This window comes from Apis cerana, linkage group LG6 (assembly GCF_029169275.1).
Source record: "Apis cerana isolate GH-2021 linkage group LG6, AcerK_1.0, whole genome shotgun sequence".
NCBI classification, from domain to species: domain Eukaryota; kingdom Metazoa; phylum Arthropoda; class Insecta; order Hymenoptera; family Apidae; genus Apis; species Apis cerana.
This window is the reverse complement of record NC_083857.1, coordinates 4,271,145-4,297,160: the sequence shown is the minus strand read 5'-3', so window position 1 is coordinate 4,297,160 and position 26,016 is coordinate 4,271,145. Positions and strand designations below refer to the sequence as shown.

Sequence of the window (26,016 nt, the reverse complement as noted above, 5' to 3'; positions counted from 1 at the left end):
ATTATAATGTTGCTCCATTTATCAAAAAAAAGAAATTTTTTTAAAGCCTCGTAGATAAAATTTCCATCCTAACATATGTTGTGCTAATGTGATTTCTTTTTATTATGTCTTTTAACTCGTACACGAATTTTTCTTTTATCAATAAATCCAAAATCCGAAATCAGGAGATCGATGGAAATATTCGTGCTCAACTCATTTTAAAAAGAAATTATTCATATATAAAAACGACGCTTCTAGCCACATGAAACGTACGTATGTTTAAATGTAAATAATTTTTTTTATGCTTGGATTATAAACCAGCTATATAAAGTATAAAAACGATGCATTCTCACGAATATTCGTGTCGAATGTGTACTTTCCAGTTCTACTCATTATCTTGGACGATTCCTTTCCACTCGTCGCTTTCGTTTGAATGTATTAACAGTCCTAGTTCTTCGAATACCCTGGACGACTAATCGTTTCTTATCACCCCGTTCTCGACCGTGTTTTTATATGGCACGCTCGTTCATCGAAATTGTCGCGTGGTCGGCCAGTTCACGCGAATCTGACTCCTTCCTCACGTTTCACAGTAAATTAACGGAGGGAATGGTAAAAATTGTGGAACCCGTTGCATAAATTTGAGAACCGTCATTACGCAAATAACTGGCTTTAATCGGGATAATATTAGAATAAAAAACTCGCAGAAAGTTGATAATTCGAAATATTACGCAGTGAAATAAATATTCATAAAGAGAATATTTGATAATTTGTAAAGTGAAAGTAAACAAGAGTGAGTAAGAATAGAGTATTAAAAAAAAGATATATCGCAGAGTATTTATTTCCGTATCAAAGTGATATTTATGAGTGAAATGAAAATTTTTGTATGTGGAAAGAAAAAATTTTTTTTGAAAATTTAGTTTATAATATTAACATTTAAGGTTCAGAGAAAAAGTTATATATTTTTAAATTATTAATTCATTACAGTTTCAATTAGTAAAGTTTTAGTTGGTAAATTTTCGTTGAAGGGATCTGATTAATGAAACAGCATGTCTCTAGATAAAACAAATTTTTTAATCTTAAGCTAGCTCCGTGTTCCATTCAATGAGATCGTAACGTTTAAAAATTTTATAATCAATTACATATCCACTTGTCAAAGTACGGAATTCCCTTTCGACTTTGAAATAAACCAGTCACAAACGTCCGCATTGATTAGTAGTTACACTTTGATTCTCGAAGCGAAAAATCGTAAATTAATTATCGTGCTTCCTATCTCAACTACACTCGTACTTTAACTTTACGCTTTGAAATCGATCCAACATTTTATTTTCTACGATTTAAATTATTCAGTCTAATGTAAATTAATGATGACCGCAATTTATTCGACAATAATTTTGATATAAATATTTTATGAATAATATTTGTACAAATATCGCTTATATAAACTTATTAAATTTCATTGATCGATTAAAATCAATTCGTCATAGTCAAGATAATAATATTTCAACAAACATTACTTATATAAATTTCAAATTTGATTGTTAAATTTCATCAATAGTATAATAATAATAATGTCACAAAGAGAGCTACAATATTTTATCTGTTCTTTTTTATTTTCCCAAAAACATCTTAATCTTACGCAATAGAAGGATTAAATAAAAACAACCTATTTTGAAATCAAACCAAGAAAACAAATACCTGGATAATTAAAAAAAACTCGTTATTTCAAAATTCCGTTCCCTTTTTTTCATTGATTTATAATAAAAGCCTTTCGCGAGCTTAAACATAAAAGGAGAGAAAAAAAATAGTCGCGCGTCCATTCGTCTCTCCGTGTATCGCTCGTCAAAGAGGCGAGCTCGAAAAAAGAAAAAAAGAAAAAAAAACAGAAAGAAAAGCAGCGATTCGAAAGGAGGAAGCAACGGGTGGAATCGAATATGCCGCGCTCGTCGTGTCAGAGTGACACAGACGACATCGATTCCGGGTTTTCACGGCAATCACGTTACACGCGAAAGTGGCCAGAAGCGTGGAGTGGAAATCCCGAAGCGGTGGAAACGGTGGAAGTTAGCCGGCGCAACGTTGAAACGTCGCCACGGTCTTTTTCAGGTGAAGGGCTTTCAGCTGGAATACCTCGCCAAAGTACCTGAAGTGAAGGATACGGTTCACAAGCACTCGTTGCTTCATCACCTTTGCCACATGGTGATGGAGAAGTTTCCGGATTCCACGGATCTCTATTCCGAGGTGAGAGGGAGCAGCTTACTTCCGCGCCGAAGGAGCGGATAAAACTTTACTAGGCTCCAGGAACCGAATAACCGTCCGCCACATTTGCGGAATCGCGGAACTTGGTGTCGTCGACGACTTCCTCTCGCGAGTTTGAGAAAAATGATCGGTGAAATTGTGCGAAGTCGAGGACTTTTTTCTTTTAATTCAGAAAGTAATTTTCAATTGGACTTAATGTTTCGATCAAGATGTATATTTTTATTTACAGGAGGAAAGTTTAAGAATCGAATAATATTCTTATCTGTATTGATTATCGTACGTATATCGAATCTGGAATTAAATTAGGAAGCTTTTTCAACAATGAAAATTATTGAATTAAGATGACGCAAAATTTAGAATTTGATAATTAAGCTTACTATATTGTTTGAAATTGTTCCATACCGTGATTAAAAAGACTTTCAAATTTTGCTCAGATCGGAGCAGTGACAAGAGCTTCGAAAATCGACTTCGACGAGCTTGCAGCGAACATCGGGAAATTGGAGAGCGAGTGCAAGGCATCGTGGGATCATCTGAAACTCATCGCGAAGCACGATGGCTCGACGATGATGAAAGTCAAGTAAGTATCAAACTCAAAATATATAGTGATGGATTCGATTTCTCGTAATTTCTTCGAACTTTGTTACGCAAACTTTTGAAATTTTTCAAAGATCCATTCAATGTTCGACGTAAATCTGCGACAAATTTTTTTTTCCGCGATGGAACTGGCTCTGTTCCAAATGGCGCCACCATTAATTACAGAAAACGTATTTCTTCCTTCCAAGCTCGTACTTCTTTCCCGACCTTTTTTAACTTCTCTCCTTTTTTTTCTTCTTTATACTTATTTTATTTCATCCCATAGCTTCGCCGTGAATTTTCAGAATCTTTATCTGTTCATCTCCCTCTAACTTTCTTCTAATCTAATCTTTTCTTTTTTTTTCTTGCTTCTCTTTTTCATTTCTTTTACCTTTATCTTTAAGATTGTTGGTGAAGCGCAAAATTAGCAGAAGTAAAGTAAAGTTTGCTCAGATGGACGGGAAAAGATGATAATATTTTTCAAAATATATTTATTTCAGATTTAAAGGGATTATATTAAAAGAGAAAAATATGAAGGTATTTTAAGTCGATTAATTGTTATTATAAATTGTTAAATGATTTCAAAATATTAGGGGATATAATAAATCGATCACAGTACAATGATCGGTACAAATATTTTCTATCATCGATGTTACTTCGAGCAGATATATTTTATTTAACGGTGAAACGTTAACGTTGGCTCGTGTGGTTTCCCCGCATTAATTAAGTGTAACGGGACGTCCTAAATGTCGGTCCAGGTTAATTCGTTTTTGCTCGAAACTCGTTTAAGCGATCGTCTACACGAGCCACCGAACATCTCCTCGAACACGACGAGTAATGGAAATGTTTTGTGTAAAAAATCGGTCGTTGGTGATTGCCTTTTTGCGAACCTTGACGTTCTTGCTGTTAGAATAAAGTCAAGACTTTTTTTTTATTACTATGATCTGTTACAAATCATGGAAGAAATATATTGGATTATTTTGAATCACAAGTTCCTCACGGTACAAACAATTAATTATAATTCCATATTTCATCATCGAATCAAAGGCATCTTCGATATCGTCGAAACAAACAAAAGCATCCTCTGAAAACTCCATTCATATTAAGAAAGAGTACATTAATCTCCAATTTCTCTGTCGCTCTTTGTCGAAGCAGAATGTCAGACTTCCTGGCCGACTGCGCGGAGAGGATAATCGTGCTGGGGATAGTGCACAGGCGGATCATAAATCGATTCCACAAATTCATCCTCTGGCTGGGCATCCCGCTGCACAGGGTGCAGGACACGAAGCCGAACGAGTTCTGCCGTATCGTGTCCGAGTTCGCGCTCGAGTACAGAACCACCAGGGAGAGGGTGATACAGCAGCTCGAGAAAAAAGCCAATCACCGTGAAAGAAATAAGACCAGGGGAAAGATGATCACAGAGGTGAGTTACAGGACTCGTATTTTTTTTTTTTTTTTTCTCTCTTTTCAACTGAAAATCTTTCGGAAGGGCCACCTCTCATCAAACACTGTTATCGGAGCGTGAACGGGCATTATGGCACAAGGGGGAATAAATTGCTTTTTTTTTGCCACGGAATCAATTTCTTTTCTTGCTCACCGTTGCATTAATATCCCGCTCTCTCGTTTCTCGTCGATTACGCATCCTCGTTGTCGAGGGCGCAAGTTGACTGTAATCGTTTCAGAATAACAACGGTCCTTGGCATCTTTGTGATGTGCAAGAAGAACTTTGAGATGATCAGATACTTTTTTATTTTGGATATAATTACTTAATTAGATTCTACATTCCTTTTTTTTGTAGATAATCTTCAGAAGGAATGAAGTTGATCAACGAACTTTTGTATTTATAAAGATTGATGATTTTCTGGTGCTATTACTATTTATTTAGATTTTAAAAACTGTCTTGTTAGTCCTTTTTCGTCTAGAACAGAGGAAGATTAATAGCAATTGAAATTATCTGGAAACTTGAATAAAAACTGTGAAAAGTATTAATTTTTTAAAAAAAAAATAACGATAGAGCTTGGCAGTACGATATATAACTCTTTTAACAATTTTCGTTCTAATATGAATTCAACGATTGGTTTGTTCGTTGCAGGTTGGTAAATTCAGGACGAAAGAGGATCGCGCGGATGCGGAGCTCAGACAATTGCTTGGAAGCGATATCTCCGATGTCGAGAGTATTCACGGCACCCTTCCGTGGAGAAGACAGAGGAAAGATGGTGAGTTTTTCCTTGTTACTTATTTCTCTTGTTACTCGTTTGTTTTACTCGTTCCCTCGATTCCAAGTTTCTTAAACTTTGCGATTCCTGCTTGCGAATCTCGTCCTTTTTTGCTTCGCACGATAGATTACGATCTTTTTTATTTTTCTTCTCGTTGTAATCGTTCTTTTCTTTATGTTTGCGATATTTAATCAATAGTTGAAGGTAAAATAAATTGCTTGTTGGTGATAAGAACTTAACATTTTACATATGATAAACGTGAATGAATTTTAAATATATATTATATATAATTTTCTGTAAAGCAGAAGAATGAATTTTAATTAAACGCGTGAAAAAATAATTTGGAATGGTAAAAGGGTTAAATCTAATCCGCAATTTCCAAAATATTTTTACATTACATCGACAGAAACATTCAAAATTGATAGTAATTTATGAGAAAAAATGATAGAAATATTTTTACAATATTAACGTTCAACATGATCTTATGCTCCCAATAAGTGCATCGTTCAAACCATCTGTGAGGTTCGTTTTTCCATCTAGACGCAATTTGTAACATAAATCTGTTTTCTGCGTGACGCATCATTCGATTGATCGAAGTATTCTAATATCCTGCCATCGACAAGTTTCATATTTCTACATTACACGACGTCTGGCTCGTAGAATACAGAACAAGGCAATAAAACGCAATAATATCGTCGCTTGTTGGTGCTCGATCGAACACCAGAAATCACTGCAATGTTTCCATATTTCTTTTTTCTTTTTCCATTTTTTTTTTATCTTTGAAAACGAATCATTGATTTCGTGTACGACTTACTAATATCTATAAATAATACATATGTTTCATTCCTTCAAATTAATCTTAAATAAATTAATATTAAATAAATTTAATATTAACATTTAGAATATATTTATATTCCAAGATACCAAACTTAATGTTAACAATCCATGCAATCTAAAAATAAAAAAAAAAAGAGTTTTCATTCTCAGAATCTCTCGAACTCTTTGTTAGCCAGGGAATAAAGAGAAGTGGACCAAAGTTTTCGCAGTCCTCCTTAAAAGAGTGGAAAATATAACGCGTCTTAAAAGGGGTAGCTACCAGATAAGAACAAAGTGCGAGAATTTCTCCTCGTTTCCGCAACAGTGTGGCCTGCAAGAGATAAATGCTCCTCCTTAAGCAAACGCTCTCGAGGCTAAATTTGGGGATAGCTTGGCTTGTTTGACGGTGTTACCTAAAAATGAAAAGTAACGGCATTTCAGAATGTGCGGCTAAAAGAACGCAAGAATCACGTTTAGAAGATAATCCCGCGCAGAGAAGGGGATTTACATGGAATTTTCTCGTCCTCGCTTTAATATTTTCTCACCATTTTCTCGAAACTTTTTTTCCCGCCATTTTCTCGAGACTTTTCGACTCGAAAAAGCTAATGGAATCTTGTTTATGATAGGTTGTTCAAAATATAGAGTAATCTTGCTTCTGGAAATATTTTTTTTCTTAAGAGTGCTTCGTATTTATAATGAATGGTTTCTTTTTTTGATAAAAAATTGTTAAATTTGTTTCCTTGATAAAGTGATATGAGTAATGAACTAGGAAAGAAAAGGAAGAAGATCAAAGAGGAGAAAATTTATATTTAAAAAAAAAAAGGATATTGCTTCTATGAAAGTGAATAAAAATCGAAATATACAGGAAAATATTTGTATTTATTAGATCTTTTGTCAGAAATATTATCACTATAGTAGTCACTGTCTGACTACATATTGATATTTACTACTGCTACTCCTGAAACATATACGTAATACTTCATCAAAATTTTTTCAGTTTGAGATTAAATTTTCAAATTTTTGTTATCACATAAGATAATAAGAAGAGAAAATATGCAGAATAATAAGATTAATTAATTAAATTCATATAATGCAGAAAATATGGAAAATGAAATGAATTTTTCACATTCCTGATGATGTTTCTCTTAAAAACAGTCAAAATTTTCTTAAAAATATATTATATATACATATATTATTACAAGATAAAACAAATTAATTTGACAAAATGAAAGGGGAATTAGTTATTAAACAAAATCAAAAAATTTAAATTATCAAAGCTTCTTCGATCAATTCTTTTTAAATTTAATTTATTATTTTTATTAAAAAATAATAATGCTCAAGAAAAGAAATATATTTTTCAAAATACCATCGCACGAGACACAAAAATTCCTGATAAGATAACATTCCACGCGATGAAATTCTACAGAAGCCAATCTCCGACAAATCCCAAATTCTCCACACCTGAACGAAACAATCACGATTGTATCTTGAGAATAGTGTTATTTCCGCCACGATTGAGAGGCCATTTTACGGTAACTTGTAACAAGCCAAGATTAACCATCAGATGGCACCGTGGGCGATGATCGCCTCGCTTTCTTTCAAAATGTTGGAAATGTTGGATGAAAGCGAAGCTGATATCACTCGAGATCGCGCAAAATCGTCTGCGATCGTGACCTTTTATTCTCTCTTTTCCTCTTCTCCACTTGAAAGAAGAATTTTTATTCGTGCAGCGTGGACCATATGCGTATAAAGGTCCTGGAGGGCAAAGCCATCCCTTTACGGCTCATAAACTTGCCAATACTCGTGCACTACTTCACCTACGCGGCCGTCATAACTTTTCTTTCCTTTTATTCTCCCCTATGCTCCTCTATAAAATATCTAAATACCCAAAGTTGCCTACGTGTTTTATCATCCTTTTATACTGTTGAAGTTTGGAAAATATATAATATGAATGTAAATACTTGTGTTTTTATAACAATCAAGTTATAGAATAACAGTGCTTTAATGAATAATTCTGCGAATGATTTTTATTCCTAATTTTTGTATTTCTCTTAACTACAAAGAATTAACTCTTGTTAATTGCAAATTATGAAAACACAGTATAAATAATTTTCCATGGATTGAATAATACGTATAAACCAATCGATTAAATTATAATTAAATTATAAATCCAATCTGATTAATAAATATTCGATCTTTTAGTCGAAAACGGGTAGCTTTTTTCGCAATAAAATCGTTTAATTTAAATGGTCGAGTGACGGATAACCCTGATGTTAAAGTTTAACCGTCTCGAGGATAAACAGGGCACAAAAGTCCAGCGGCAATCTGCGACATCGAGTACCCACGTTGACCACATCGCGAAACTTGGTCCCTCATTTCGGCCCTAGTTCATGGAAATTCCTTCTTACCCTCTCCCTACCCACCACCCCTTCTTTACTGGTTCTTCCTGTGCGCCACCTTCCTATCGGATTTACACAGCCACAGAGACCGCCAATGGAAGCTTCTTTCAGCCGAGTTTCAAAGAAGCTCTCAAAGGAACTCACCGTGCTTTTGACGGTTCCGAAGTTTCTGCCCCCCGGACCACTAGCATAGAGAGAGACTGTTTCGCCAAGAGTTGACCGGAGACCGAAAGAAGAATGGCCCAGTCCTCTTGTGCAGAGAGTTGGAGCCGAGTAAATGTTGTGATACGACGATACAGTCTCTCTGAACAGAAATCTTTGCTGAGAATTGTTAATGATAGAGAAGATAAAAGATGATTACGTATTTGTATCTCGAATGGAAATGTGATGTCGCTGAGATTGTATTTCGATTTTGAATGGGATTATGATTCTGATGGTTTAAAATTTGTGTTCCTTGCTGATACAATATGAACGTTTTCTTCTGAAGAAATAAAAATGTAAAAAGGGAAATCGTTATGTGATATGAGAAGGTTTTCAGATAGATTTGTGAAAATAAAACCTGATTTAAGATATCTGTGGAATCTTTTTTCGATAACAATAAGTAAAATTATAGTTTTTTTATGCTTTGTTTTCATTCATTATAATGCCAATTTTTCAAAGTTCTAATATGTCAGTACATAGAATTTCATTATCAATTTTTCTTTCGTTTCCTTAGATTTTTTTTTAAATTCAAACAAATTTACCCTCGATCCGATGAAATAATTTTCCATACGATAATTTTATCCGAAATACATCTATCATCGTTGATTCCGTAAAAAGTTCAGAAATATTCCGCTCTCTAATCAGATTATTCTATTAGTTTGCATTCGATGTGATTCCCCGAGTTTCTTAAACACGAATTTTTATCAAACTATCGAAACATGATCGAATGCCAATCTTTTTTAGATTCTAGGTATTTTATTATCTTACTATCTCGCGATTAATTATAATTAATAATGTTATTCATCAATTTTCAATTAAAATTCAGAAACTTTCTATAAACATATATTCGATTTTTGAACATATATTACAAAGGAATGTAAAATTCTTATTTCAGGTCGCACCTCATTGGGCCCATTACTCCGTGACGAGAACACAAATGGAAATCTGACTGACGGCGATGACGAGTTGCTGGAATCCCTGGTGAAGACGGCGACGAAAACGCCTGCAACGAGGACAACGCCAAGGGAACGCAAGAGGACCAGACACGCCGATCGTAAGTCTTGTAAGTGTGATCCCCGCACCCTGCACCTACCCTCCCTTCTTCCGCGCTGATCGATTTATCTATAGATTCTTTTTTAAAGATCGATTTGATCGTTTAATCGACTCTTTCAATAGTGTTTTATGGATCAATTTTTTCTCTCGAGGACTCCATCTTACTTTATAATTTCATTATAAAGAAATTTATCCAAAAGATTTCAATTTTTTATTCATCGTATTTGCATTATTGTGATGAATAGTGATTTACAAAAGTTATTCAATACTTTAGTGAAACCTTACAATATCTAATTGATATATACAATTTGAGAAGATTATTAAAAATAAAATTTATTATTAATATCGAATACTGAGTTATATTAATTTGAAATTTTATTAAAGTGTATACGTGTTTTCTTTGCATCGTCTTCTCTTCAATAATCCAATTATTCTTATAAATTTCCCTACGAAACACAAAGCACTCGTCGTTATCTTACAAAGATGTCAGGCACTTTTTAAAGTTGCCCACGAGATTCGATCGAACCGTCACGCTGATGATCATCGATTGGAAATCGGGGCGGGAATTCATTTTTCATCGGGAACGGGGACCATGAAGCTCGATTTGCCGGCCGGATTGATTAATCGCCATCCGGATTTGAGAAGCGTTTTCCCGGAAATTCTAGTTGTCTGACGGAAAATGCAGATTTCGATACGATCGGCCATTGTCTGCCGATAAATAATTGGCGGATTCAGGAAGTGATTTCTGGAAAAGCGACGACCGATTAATCTGGCCCAATTTGTCCAACGATACCGATCGATCGATGGTGATTCGTTTTTGATTTTTTGATTTTGAATTATATCGTGATTTCTCTTCTCTTTAAACAATCATCGTCTCGATGACAAGTTCTCAGCATTTAACATTTCTAATTTCTTTAATATCCTAGTAATAGAATTTTAATCTTGAAATGTAAATTCATAGCAAATATGTAATTAGAAAGAAGTAAGAACTTTTTAATCTTTTGTTTTTTCATTAAAAGATATTCAAATTTAGAATAATTTAGGATAAAATTTAAAATCTTTCATCTTCCCATTATAAGATTTTAAAATCTAGTTAGATTTATAATTGTTATTTGACATCTAAGGAAAATTATGAAATCGAAAATTTTTTATATTAATATTAATGATATTAATAAGAAATATTAAACGTAATAGAAATGTTCCTTAATTCTTTCTAAATATATATATACACTTGAATACATTAATCATTGATCTTCGACAAAAGGTGCTGCGCTCGATGTGTTAAATACAAACTTAATTCGAATAAAAGAATAAAAGAAAGAGAAAGAGACTTGAGTAATAGATTTTCTTTTCTTGGGCGGATGATCAATTTCCTGGAATCTCGTTTCTTGTTTCCAACGGTCGACGCGATCTATCACGGTTAACGAGAAAGGCGAGCTTAAAGTCGCATTAATATTAATTAAAAAAACATCCTAGAGGATCGTAATTCCTCTCAGCATGCAAATGCTTACGCACTTTCATCCGTATTCTTGGAGATATCTCTTCGTTAAAGTTGATCTCTTCATAATTAATGGCCAAGCAACAATTATATAACACGTATGCCGGATTTATATGTCTTCAAATGGAGTCCTCTTCTGAAAATAAATTCGGTCCATAAATAAAGATTCGATCTCGACAAGCGGAAGTTCGGAGGTGAAAATTCAAAATGCCCGCGATCGAAGACAATATTCACATTATATGAACTTCGATCGCTACTTCAATCTTTTTCGAGCACCTTATTGGCACCGATCTTCCTCCATCTTTCCTCTCAATTTCGACCAGTGTACATATATATCTTTTTATCTTCTATGTTCGAAGTGAAGAAAAATTATAAATTGAACGAGGTAAGAATTATTCGAATTGTTTGTCGTTATATAGGATGTAATAATAATATTTCAGAAATTGATTCGGTACAAAGAGTAATTAAATTATTATAAACGCGAATTAACGTTTATTCAAAAATAGAATTGAAAATACGTCTTAAATGATCTTTTTAAACAGAATATTACAACGATTTTAAAGTTCTTATCATTAAGAAGAATATTATATTATTATTTTATCGTACAGTAGTGAAAAATCGTGGACAAAGATAATATTATCATATCTGATAAATTATAATAATATAGCATTATTATTTCAATGGAAAATTTAAGCCTCAAGGAAACTTTCGAGCAAAACTACTTTGGCGGTCAACGTGTTAAAGGGGTTAAAAATGATCTTGTTCCCCCACCGGCGATAAATAGTCCAGGTTACGACAAAGTTTTTCACTACCGTGTATCATGCAGATCGCGTACATTTTACAAGTTTTTTAAGCAACATCTGCGGTGGCAGTTTTTTAAACGACTTTCCGCGAAAATGAGACCCCCGCCCCTCCTCCACAGTTCGGCGAAAGTGTCATTTGCATTTTATATTGCGCCTATTCACAGTTTGCCGAGCATAGCCGAGCCGTTTTCATAGTCGAACGCGTCAGCGTTTGAAAAATCCGACGGATTTTCCCATGTTTCGGATGAAAGTCACCCCCTTTTTTTTCAGGTTATTGTGAATCGTTTTAAGAATCTCGTTTTCGAAGTTCGCGCGCTTTTGAACCGAGTTCGCGGAAAAGGAGGTGTAAAGCGAAATGGCGAATAAAATGTTAAAATATCTTTCGAGGTGGGCCATTTTCACCGCGAAAATGGGATATAACTGTGATAAAGAGAAAATCACGTGGAAAACGTTTCGCATGGCGTGGCATTAACGTGAGATTGAAAAAATTTTGTCATATTTTCCTCTTTCTTTCTTTTTTTTTTTTTCCCTCACTTTTAAATAGGTGTCCACGATTTTTATGGAATTTTGTGTGTTGAAAATTGGCGAAATATTAGATTTCCTTTTCACGCTTATATTGGAATATCGGTGATAAAACACCATTTCCGACTATTTTCGACGCAATATTTTTATATTGGCGATGGTTATTAGATGAAACTTACAAGATCGATATATTGGAAATACGTTGTATGTAATAATATTTGCATTTGCTCCTTGATGCTTTCTTGTATGGCGAATATCGATATATTTGATATTATAGTCAAGTCACGCTTTATTTATTACATTTTTTTGATGAAAAAATGTATTTCTTTCTTTTTTTTTATTAAAATTTATCATTTTTAACAAGTACTCAAATTCTATTTTTTAGTTATGGCTAAAAACTGAACTCGTGAAATTTATATCACGCTAGATTCATGAAAATTGATTTTGTTTATAAATCAAAAATATGTATAAAATTTAGAAAATCTAGTGATAAGCGATATTTGTTGTGATCGATGCTCACAAATAAATTTAAATTTATTTTCCGAAATTTTACAAAATTCCAGTCTCTCAACAATATATCAGCAATATTTATCTCAAATTATTTTCAATGTGTGAACGAATAAATTGATATTCTTCATTCGACTATTCCACAATTTTTTAAATTATCATTATTTCGTTTCTTTATATATATCGAATATATAAAAAGAAACTAAATTAATTATAACCATAATTTAAGCGAAATATTAAATAAAATTTTGTATCTACTTCAATTCAAAAAAAAAGAAAAAAATATCTTTTACAAGTCAGCAAAGCATCATAAACCGTTTGATTAATAAATATTACAGGAAATATTTGCGAATCTTTTAAAAACACGGACAGGTTTTTTTCAACAGTATAAACGTTTCCTGCATCGTATAACGAGGTATTTGCTGGGTATACGCGAGGGTGCAAAAGGATAGGAGATAACGATTAAACATTGCATACGTTCCCCTACGAAAATAGAAAAAACACGCACACACTCATATCACCATAGAGAAAAGTTCGTGATACGTTGGTTTTCGTGAAAAGAATATACGGGAGGAAAGCAAATAGGCTACAATTTTTCAATTTCTATGCCGCACGTCGTTTCAAACGATCGATGGAAGAATGAAATCCCTCCATGATTCATAATAAAATTAGGATTTACATTTTGTGAATTTTTTTTTCTTCTCCTTTTATTTTTCCTATTTTTTTCTATCCACTGCGCAAACGAAGGATCCGTGTAGTTTTACAGTTTCTGTTTAAATATATTTCTTTGCCCATCTCTCTGGAAAAAAAAATGACAAAAATATCTATCAAAAGTGGTATTTGACACTTGGGAAAACATTTACCGATAGGTAGAGTAAGAGTCTAGTGGGAGGAAAATTAAACATACGCCGAAGTATAAAAGCTCAAACTCGATAATATCTATCTTTAACCTGTTGATACACTCCTGCTGGTATGTACGTAATTTCATTTAACTTGTTCCAATCGATCCTCTCGTATGAGGTATTTTTCTTATCTATTATTTCGGAATTCTTTCCTTCCTCTCTCTATTTTTTTCTTTATAATTTTTATTTATGTTAATAATATTAATAATTATTTTCACTTCATGAAGAAAGATAGTAGAGAAAAATAAAGTAAGACTAATAATAAATATTAACTTTCTCTTGATATATTGGTCCATCTAAAAGCTATCCAAAAGTATCTTAAACGCATTTTAATTATAATGATATAAGAAATATTTTTCAATGACTATACATATATATTCGAATTCTATATTATTTTATATATTGAAATAAAATTCATTAAATCATAGATAACTTTAAATAGTATTTGAAATATTTTTCTTTCTGATTCCATAATATAACATATAATATAACATAATAGAGATACAATTTTCCATGAAATACCATTCAAATTATATTCTAGCAAATTTCAAGTTTCAAAAACGAATATTATTCAAAGGGATATTTAATTATTAAGTTTTTAATCAATTTATACTTTTGTCAAATTATACTATTTTACGTGAATTAAATATTTCTTAATGAAACCTATTAATTTTTTCCATTTAGAGTAAGACACATAAAATTACAATGCTATTTTGTATCTTATTAACATATATCAACGATTTCAGCATTAATGATATGCTATATGTAAGCGTATTAAATAAAGGAAATGATGTAATAATGAAATGGAGGGTGAAATTGTCTGGAAAGGGAAGAATCCAGTAGCAGGGAAAATAACAATTGGCTAGCATGCGTACAAATAATTCGAAGAAGAGTGCTTTACACTCTGCCGAAGGGAAGAAACTCATTTCCCTTTTTCTCCCTCATTTCCTTCCCTTTGTCCCAAATTATCCAGTTTAAGGTGGCATAGCAAGGGGTGTGGTGATGGCTTGAGTACATACGTGTACTCACACGCAAGTATATGCAAAGATCACAAGAGAAAAATTTGATATATCAATTTTATTTTTTAATTTTTATATCATTCAGAAGGAAATATCTTGATATAAATAAAGTAGCAAATTTTTCAATGTAAGAGAGAAAGAAAAAGAAATTGATAATAATGAGTTAATCATCAGATTAGAAAATGATAATTATTAATCTATATATTTATGCAAATGCATATTGAAATAGAATATTTATCTATACATATATATTTTTGAAATCATATTTGAAAGAAAAATTGAACATGATACTTATATACTCTGTATACAAAACATAATGACATAAAAATAATGTTATATTTTTAATTATATAAAAAAATAGAAATTAAATTTTGCACAATAACATATTATTTAATTAAAATTAAATTAAATTAGAATTAAAAAAGACATTTAAAGCACAAGTCTATTATTAATATGTTCTGTAAATACGAAGAAAATGATGCTTAACAAGCTTTTCTCTTATGGTTTCGAAACGTACACGTGTGTGGGTGCAAGTAGATACATATAGAAACCGGTGGTGGTTGCTAACAGGGTGGCCTAGCCTTTTTCCCTTCCTCTTTTTTTCTGTCTGTACAGTGAAGCGGTCGCGCACCAGGGAGAACAACACCACACCGGAAGGGTACCAACCCTGAAGGGCTACCAATCGTGACCGACGCGATGAAGGTTCGCTGGTTTTTCGATTAAACGCAACTTGCTTTTCCTTTTCTTTCTATTTTCACACTGTGTGTTCTTGTTTCTATTCTCTTCTTCCCTTTTTTTCTTTTCTCCTTCCATTCTCTTTTTATTTTCTTTCTTCTTACGCGGAATGTTGGTTCGGCCTCTTTCTTGTCTGGTTCTGAGCATGCTTTGCTTGTCCCTAGCAACATATTTTGCAAAATTTGCAATATTTTAAGATTGACGTTCTTGATTGGAAATGGATTTTTGACAAGACTCGTGATTATTTCAAGCTTTATGCTTGTCCGGCGATGATGGAAAATTTTAAGATTAATTAAGAATTAATAGTAATAATACTTGTTTAAGGATCTTAGAATATTTTTAATATTCTAAGTATATAATTTGGAATGAATCATATATATTTTAATTGCATGCGTGTGCATCTCATACTTTTTCGTATAAAGTATCAAATTAATAGCTGGTATATTTATTGAACATTAGTTATATTAAGACAGAAGATACATTCATATTTAATAACGAAAGCGAGAAAAACATTTTCATAGTATTCGATTTACGTGATAAAATATTGACAAAAAAGAATTAAAGATTTTATTATTAAAATCTATTCAGAAATAGGGAAAATCATACCATTGAAATTACTTTTTGTTTTATCCCGATATCTCAATCGGTTGCCGAGATATAGGGATTCAAAGTTTCCATAGCGCTTCAGACAGGACAAAAATTATGAATGGGTCAGTGACCTACATATTTTCGTGGAAATGCGTACTATTTCCAGGAATCGCGTCTGTCGCTTGTCTGGACTTTGGGGTAGGTCAGTGAGACGAGGTGCGAGCGAAAGTTCCGAGTAAGCGACAAGGATGAAGATAATAAACGATCAAAAATTACCCTTTCCTTTACACGACGATATCTCGGGAACCGGAAATCATATCGAGATGAATAAAAAAGCATTTTAAAGTGCAAAGTTCAGCGCTTCTAATGGTTTCTCATCCATTTACAAAAAGTGATTATCTTCGAAGTTATAGCTATTTAAAGTTTTCCTAATTTTAATAGAGTTTAATCGAGTTTTATGATAAATTACTTGACGATTATATTTATTTCTGGAAAAATATTGCTTATAAGGATATTACAATAGATTTGAATATTTATTACATAGAAAAAAAGAATAGAAAAATTGCTTCGATATCATATTATATTTGAAATTTCAACACGAACGTGTAATTTTGTAGTGATAACATTTACTATTATTCTTATATTATGATACTTGTTCTTCAATATCGTGTAGTTTTCTTTATAAATAAGATCTCGTGTTTTCAAAAATATTATGGATAAAAACTAAACATATTATATTAAATAATAATATTCTCAAATTAGAAAAAATAAAAAATTCTAGTTAAGAAATATTATAATTTAACATTATATATTTCGAATCAATCAACGATGTTTCGAAAACGATATCGAAGAAATCGATATATAAAAAGATATATAATCGAAGAAAATGAGAAAGAAATTACAAATTGATGGAATATCATTGAAAGAAATACTGTCTTGTTGATAATAGTAATAGATGTTGAAAAATGATAGATACAATAGTTGATAGACAGTGGAGTTTACGTTCCACCATAAATTACAATCCGTTTCGAGGCAAATATTGAGCACAATTATCAGCAAATGAATCCATTTAGGGTAAATACGGTTTAATATTATCAATAGCAGTATTAAGAGGATGTACGTTGTGTAACATAATCTACATTCTCATGTATGCTATGCGTACATAATATGCTAAGTGTACATAATAGAGTTTAATATACGATATACAGTTATTGGTTTCGCTTTCTAATCATTTTGTAAAGTAATTCTGCTTATAAATTATATCATAAGTCTCATGTATGAATCTAAAGAAAAAAATATTCAGGTAATTGACACGAATCTTATCGATTTTTATGATACATTCGTTATAAGAGGAAATAATGAATTCGAAAAGGAGAATTTCATTTCATGATAAATGAAAAGCAAACCTGATTCAAGGAACCCATATCATGATTAATGAACTTGTTGATTTTTTTATTAAATTAATAATTAAATTTTAATCAATGTTATCGAATGATTTTATTGAATTAATCATTGACAAATTATTAACTTCATCTTTTCTTTATAATTATTAAAAATTAAAATTAATATAATCAATTGAATATAGTTAAAATTTACTTGCTATTATTATACAAAAAAACTTATCAATATCAGTGATTTGTAACTACATTCGTACGAAATTTAAAAAAATAAGCAATTCAAAATAACGAAAAATCAAATTCAATAATTGAAATAAAATATAACACTACGATATTAACTCAATCGAGCAAGATAATCCTAAGAAACAACTATTTTCTTTATTCAACCTCGCTCACAAGTGCAATCCAGTGACCAATTCTCCAATCTCACCCTGCACATCGAACTAATTTCCCCCGACTCATTAGACAGCATTCAAGCGTTCCCAAAGAACGTTCGATACATCGAAGCGCTTTCACCAAGAGCCGACGCGTCACTCGCGCAACGATCAATCGAATTACTATTGATCTACCCCCATGAGCTGTGACGCTTATTCACACGCGTATGGTGCACATGCTGCCGTATCGAAAGAAGCGGGGACCAAGTAATTTCGTTGGTATCGATCCTTCTTGACTGTCGCCACAAATATTTACAAAGTAGTTCGGCCGCAGCCGATGCACGATAAACACGGTTCGACGGTGTCTCATTAATAATGTGATCACGTGGGCGTCGTGACGCGTGTTGTACGATGAATGCCACGACAAATAAATTGAAGGTAGGCAGGTCTCATGTTTGCCAGATGAGCGATTCGATTCGAGTAACATTAAATTGGAAGTCAACGGTGCGCGAAAATCGGCTAATTCCATTGACGGCAGAGATAGGCTATTACGGAAAGAATAAAACGTCGATTGACACCATGTACAACCATTCGTGCTAAGTGGCATTAGTTGTAATGGGTAAAGAGATGCTCGAAGCATCAGAACGAGTTTGGAATTGTTAGTTATTTGAAATTTTAGTGACTAATAGAATTAATAAATGAATTTAATAAATTATACAGGATATATACTCTATATGTACTTTGTGGCACAAATACAAGTGTGCATTTTTTAATACTCCAGTCGATGTATTTTGGCATTCCCTATAAAAAAGTATCAAGGGCATATGTAGCAAAAAAATTCTAGTTTAAAAAATAATTAAGTTTGTTCAAATATCTCTTAAACAAATGGTTCTCGTTATATATACCTTAAAGCCTTTTTATAATATAAAGATGCATCGATTGATGCATTAAAAAATATACGATTACATTTACGCAAATACAAATGACGTTGATAACTTTTTTATCGTTCAACCTACTAAAAAACTCAGGTCACCAGAACGTAGCCCTTTCGAAACCATTCAACTTTTATTCCAAGCATTTTTTAATATACTGAAGAATAAGCGAGATATTCAAGAAAAAAGCTGCAATCGAAATTCCTAAGCGGCAGAAAAATTTTTGTCGAAAAATTCGATTTTGTATTAGGAGAACATGATACGATAGGAGGTCTTATTTTTTAAATTTTCTTGAATATCTCTTAAACTATTCGTTTTTCGCTATATATGGCCTAATACTTTTTTGTAGAGAATACAAAGACGCATCGACTGATGCATCAAAAAATATACCATTACATTTAAGCAAATACAAATGACGTTGATAACTTTTTTATCGTTCAACCTACTAAAAAACTGAGGTCACCAGAATGTAGCCCTTTCGAAACCATTCAACTTTTATTCCAAGCATTTTTTAATATCTTGAAGAATAAGCGAGATATTCAAGAAAAAAGCTACGGTCGAAATTCCCTAAGCGCCAGAAAAATTTTTGTCGAAAAATTCGATTTTGTATTAGGAGAACATGATACGATAGGAGGTCTTATTTTTTAAATTTTCTTGAATATCTCTTAAACTATTCGTTTTTCGCTATATATGGCCTAATACTTTTTTGTAGAGAATACAAAGACGCATCGATTGATGCATTGAAAAATATACCATTACATTTAAGCAAATACAAATGACGTTGATAACTTTTTTATCGTTCAACCTACTAAAAAACTGAGGTCACCAGAATGTAGCCCTTTCGAAACCATTCAACTTTTATTCCAAGCATTTTTTAATATCTTGAAGAATAAGCGAGATATTCAAGAAAAAAAGCTACGGTCGAAATTCCCTAAGCGCCAGAAAAATTTTTGTCGAAAAATTCGATTTTGTATTAGGAGAACATGATACGATAGGAGGTCTTATTTTTTAAATTTTCTTGAATATCTCTTAAACTATTCGTTTTTCGCTATATATGGCCTAATACTTTTTTGTAGAGAATACAAAGACGCATCGATTGATGCATAAAAATATATCATTACATTTAAGCAAATACAAATGACATTAATAACTTTTTTATCGTTCAACCTACTAAAAAACTGAGGTCACCAGAATGTAGCCCTTTCGAAACCATTCAACTTTTATTCCAAGCATTTTTTAATATACTGAAGAATAAGCGAGATATTCAAGAGAAAGAGCTACGATCGAAATTCCCTGAGGGATAGAAAAATTTTTGTCGAAAAATTCGATTTTGTATTAGGAGAACATGATACGATAGGAGGTCTTATATTTTACATTTTCTTAAATATCTCTTAAACTATTCGTTTTTCGCTATATATGGCCTAATACTTTTTTGTAGAGAATACAAAGACGCATCGATTGATGCATTAAAAATATACCATTACATTTAAGCAAATACAAATGACCTTGATAACTTTTTATCGTTCAACCTACTAAAAAACTGAGGTCACCAGAATGTAGCCCTTTCGAAACCATTCAACTTTTATTCCAAGCATTTTTTAATATCTTGAAGAATAAGCGAGATATTCAAGAAAAAAGCTACGGTCGAAATTCCATAAGCGCCAGAAAAATTTTTGTGGAAAAATTCGATTTTGTATTAGGAGAACATGATACGATAAGAGGTCTTATTTTTTAAATTTTCTTGAATATCTCTTAAACTATTCGTTTTTCGCTATATATGGCCTAATACTTTTTTGTAGAGAATACAAAGACGCATCGATTGATGCATTAAAAATATACCATTACATTTAAGCAAATACAAATGACATTGATAACTTTTTTATCGTTCAACCTACTAAAAAACTGAGGTCACCAGAATGTAGCCCTTTCGAAACCATTCAACTTTTATTCCAAGCATTTTTTAATATCTTGAAGAATAAGCGAGATATTCAAGAAAAAAAGCTACGGTCGAAATTCCCTAAGCGCCAGAAAAATTTTTGTCGAAAAATTCGATTTTGTATTAGGAGAACATGATACGATAGGAGGTCTTATTTTTTAAATTTTCTTGAATATCTCTTAAACTATTCGTTTTTCGCTATATATGGCCTAATACTTTTTACAGAGAATACAAAGACGCATCGATTGATGCATTAAAAAATATACCATTACATTTAAGCAAATACAAATGACGTTGATAACTTTTTTATCGTTCAACCTACTAAAAAACTGAGGTCACCAGAATGTAGCCCTTTCGAAACCATTCAACTTTTATTCCAAGCATTTTTTAATATCTTGAAGAATAAGCGAGATATTCAAGAAAAAAAGCTACGGTCGAAATTCACTAAGCGCCAGAAAAATTTTTGTCGAAAAATTCGATTTTGTATTAGGAGAACATGATACGATAGGAGGTCTTATTTTTTAAATTTTCTTGAATATCTGTTGAACTGTTTGTTTTTCGCTATATATGGCCTAATACTTTTTTGTAGAGAATACAAAGACGCATCGACTGATGCATCAAAAAATATACCATTACATTTAAGCAAATACAAATGACGTTGATAACTTTTTTATCGTTCAACCTACTAAAAAACTGAGGTCACCAGAATGTAGCCCTTTCGAAACCATTCAACTTTTATTCCAAGCATTTTTTAATATCTTGAAGAATAAGCGAGATATTCAAGAAAAAAAGCTACGGTCGAAATTCCCTAAGCGCCAGAAAAATTTTTGTCGAAAAATTCGATTTTGTATTAGGAGAACATGATACGATAGGAGGTCTTATTTTTAAATTTTCTTGAATATCTCTTGAACTGTTTGTTTTTCGCTATATATGGCCTAATACTTTTTTGTAGAGAATACAAAGACGCATCGATTGATGCATTAAAAAATATACCATTACATTTAAGCAAATACAAATGACGTTGATAACTTTTTTATCGTTCAACCTACTAAAAAACTGAGGTCACCAGAATGTAGCCCTTTCGAAACCATTCAACTTTTATTCCAAGCATTTTTTAATATCTTGAAGAATAAGCGAGATATTCAAGAAAAAAAGCTACGGTCGAAATTCCATAAGCGGTAGAAAAATTTTTTCGAAAAATTCGATTTTGTATTAGGAGAACATGATACGATAGGAGGTCTTATTTTTAAATTTTCTTGAATATCTCTTAAACTGTTCGTTTTTCGCTATATATGGCCTAATACTTTTTTGTAGAGAATACAGAGGCGCATCGATTGATGCATTAAAAAATATACGATTACATTTAAGCAAATACAAATGACGTTGATAACTTTTTTATCGTTCAACCTACTAAAAAACTGAGGTCACCAGAATGTAGCCCTTTCGAAACCATTCAACTTTTATTCCAAGCATTTTTTAATATCTTGAAGAATAAGCGAGATATTCAAGAAAAAAAGCTACGGTCGAAATTCCCTAAGCGCCAGAAAAATTTTTGTCGAAAAATTCGATTTTGTATTAGGAGAACATGATACGATAGGAGGTCTTATTTTTTAAATTTTCTTGAATATCTCTTAAACTATTCGTTTTCCGCTATATATGGCCTAATACTTTTTGTAGAGAATACAGAGGCGGATCGATTGATGCATTAAAAATATACCATAACATTTAAGCAAATACAAATGACGTTGATAACTTTTTTATCGTTCAACCTACTAAAAAACTGAGGTCACCAGAATATAGCCCTTTCGAAACCATTCAACTTTTATTCCAAGCATTTTTTAATATCTTGAAGAATAAGCGAGATATTCAAGAAAAAAGCTACGATCGAAATTCCTAAGCGGTAGAAAAATTTTTGTCGAAAAATTCGATTTTGTATTAGGAGAACATGATACGATAGGAGGTCTTATTTTTTAAATTTTCTTGAATATCTCTTAAACTATTCGTTTTTCGCTATATATGGCCTAATACTTTTTCTAGAGAATACAGAGACGCATCGATTGGTGCATTAAAAAATATACCATTACATTTAAGCAAATACAAATGACGTTGATAACTTTTTATCGTTCAACCTACTAAAAAACTGAGGTCACCAGAATGTAGCCCTTTCGAAACCATTCAACTTTTATTCCAAGCATTTTTAATATCTTGAAGAATAAGCGAGATATTCAAGAAAAAAGCTACGGTCGAAATTCCCTAAGCGCCAGAAAAATTTTTGTCGAAAAATTCGATTTTGTATTAGGAGAACATGATACGATAGGAGGTCTTATTTTTAAATTTTCTTGAATATCTCTTAAACTATTCGTTTTTCGCTATATATGGCCTAATACTTTTTTGTAGAGAATACAAAGACGCATCGATTGATGCATTAAAAAATATACCATTACATTTAAGCAAATACAAATGACATTGATAACTTTTTTATCGTTCAACCTACTAAAAAACTGAGGTCACCAGAATGTAGCCCTTTCGAAACCATTCAACTTTTATTCCAAGCATTTTTTAATATCTTGAAGAATAAGCGAGATATTCAAGAAAAAAGCTACGGTCGAAATTCCCTAAGCGCCAGAAAAATTTTTGTCGAAAAATTCGATTTTGTATTAGGAGAACATGATACGATAGGAGGTCTTATTTTTTAAATTTTCTTGAATATCTCTTAAACTATTCGTTTTTCGCTATATATGGCCTAATACTTTTTTGTAGAGAATACAAAGACGCATCGATTGATGCATTGAAAAATATACCATTACATTTAAGCAAATACAAATGACGTTGATAACTTTTTTATCGTTCGACCTATTAAAAACTGAGGTCGCCAGAATGTAGCCCTTTCGAAACCATTCAACTTTTATTCCAAGCATTTTTTAATATCTTGAAGAATAAGCGAGATATTCAAGAAAAAAGCTACGGTCGAAATTCCCTAAGCGCCAGAAAAATTTTTGTCGAAAAATTCGATTTTGTATTAGGAGAACATGATACGATAGGAGGTCTTATTTTTTAAATTTTCTTGAATATCTCTTAAACTATTCGTTTTTCGCTATATATGGCCTAATACTTTTTTATAGAGAATACAAAGACGCATCGATTGATGCATTAAAAAATATACCATTACATTTAAGCAAATACAAATGACGTTGATAACTTTTTTATCGTTCAACCTACTAAAAAACTGAGGTCACCAGTATGTAGCCCTTTCGAAACCATTCAACTTTTATTTCAAGCATTTTTTAATATCTTGAAGAATAAGCGAGATATTCAAGAAAAAAAGCTACGGTCGAAATTCCCTAAGCGCCAGAAAAATTTTTGTCGAAAAATTCGATTTTGTATTAGGAGAACATGATACGATAGGAGGTCTTATTTTTTAAATTTTCTTGAATATCTCTTAAACTATTCGTTTTTCGCTATATATGGCCTAATACTTTTTTGTAGAGAATACAAAGACGCATCGATTGATGCATTAAAAAATATACCATTACATTTAAGCAAATACAAATGACGTTGATAACTTTTTTATCGTTCAACCTACTAAAAAACTGAGGTCACCAGAATGTAGCCCTTTCGAAACCATTCAACTTTTATTCCAAGCATTTTTTAATATCTTGAAGAATAAGCGAGATATTCAAGAAAAAAAGCTACGGTCGAAATTCCCTAAGCGCCAGAAAAATTTTTGTCGAAAAATTCGATTTTGTATTAGGAGAACATGATACGATAGGAGGTCTTATTTTTTAAATTTTCTTGAATATCTCTTAAACTATTCGTTTTTCGCTATATATGGCCTAATACTTTTTCTAGAGAATACAGAGACGCATCGATTGGTGCATTAAAAAATATACCATTACATTTAAGCAAATACAATTGACGTTGATAACTTTTTATCGTTCAACCTACTAAAAAACTGAGGTCACCAGAATGTAGCCCTTTCGAAACCATTCAACTTTTATTCCAAGCATTTTTTAATATCTTGAAGAATAAGCGAGATATTCAAGAAAAAAAGCTACGGTCGAAATTCCGTAAGCGCCAGAAAAATTTTTGTCGAAAAATTCGATTTTGTATTAGGAGAACATGATACGATAGGAGGTCTTATTTTTAAATTTTCTTGAATATCTCTTAAACTATTCGTTTTTCGCTATATATGGCCTAATACTTTTTTGTAGAGAATACAAAGACGCATCGATTGGTGCATTAAAAATATACCATTACATTTAAGCAAATACAAATGACGTTGATAACTTTTTTATCGTTCAACCTACTAAAAAACTGAGGTCACCAGAATGTAGCCCTTTCGAAACCATTCAACTTTTATTCCAAGCATTTTTTAATATCTTGAAGAATAAGCGAGATATTCAAGAAAAAAAGCTACGGTCGAAATTCCCTAAGCGCCAGAAAAATTTTTGTCGAAAAATTCGATTTTGTATTAGGAGAACATGATACGATAGGAGGTCTTATTTTTAAATTTTCTTGAATATCTCTTAAACTATTCGTTTTTCGCTATATATGGCCTAATACTTTTTTGTAGAGAATACAAAGACGCATCGATTGATGCATTAAAAAATATACCATTACATTTAAGCAAATACAAATGACGTTGATAACTTTTTTATCGTTCAACCTACTAAAAAACTGAGGTCACCAGAATGTAGCCCTTTCGAAACCATTCAACTTTTATTCCAAGCATTTTTTAATATCTTGAAGAATAAGCGAGATATTCAAGAAAAAAGCTACGATCGAAATTCCCTAAGCGGCAGAAAAATTTTTGTCGAAAAATTCGATTTTGTATTAGGAGAACATGATACGATAGGAGGTCTTATTTTTTTAATTTTCTTGAATATCTCTTGAACTATTCGTTTTTCGCTATATATGGCCTAATACTTTTTATAGAGAATACAGAGACGCATCGATTGATGCATTAAAAATATACCATTACATTTAAGCAAATACAAATGACGTTGATAACTTTTTTATCGTTCAACCTACTAAAAAACTGGAGTCGCCAGAATGTAGCCTTTCGAAACCATTCAACTTTTATTCCAAGCATTTTTTAATATCTTGAAGAATAAGCGAGATATTCAAGAAAAAAGCTACGATCGAAATTCCCTAAGCGGCAGAAAAATTTTTGTCGAAAAATTCGATTTTGTATTAGGAGAACATGATACGATAGGAGGTCTTATTTTAAAATTTTCTTGAATATCTCTTGAACTTCGTTTTTCGCTATATGGCCCCATGTGCTTTTTGTAGAGAATGCAGAGACGCATCGAT

General features: G+C 32.0%; 1 protein-coding gene across 6 annotated transcripts in view; it reads left to right on the top strand.

The window, feature by feature from the left end:
• Positions 1-26,016, top strand: part of LOC107993995 (FH1/FH2 domain-containing protein 3) — a 232,713-nt gene that overhangs the window by 185,598 nt on the left and 21,099 nt on the right. For 2 of the 6 annotated variants that reach the window (XM_062076040.1, XM_062076038.1), the window contains 5 exons: positions 2,080-2,214; positions 2,667-2,809; positions 3,961-4,228; positions 4,898-5,021; positions 9,333-9,500. In XM_062076040.1, the coding sequence (XP_061932024.1) occupies positions 2,080-2,214; positions 2,667-2,809; positions 3,961-4,228; positions 4,898-5,021; positions 9,333-9,500 (838 nt within the window). Of the gene's footprint in view, positions 1-2,079; positions 2,215-2,666; positions 2,810-3,957; positions 4,229-4,897; positions 5,022-9,332; positions 9,501-15,356; positions 16,403-26,016 lie in introns of those variants that run through there. The other 4 variants (XM_062076036.1, XM_062076037.1, XM_062076039.1 and 1 more) reach the window with 3 other exon arrangements.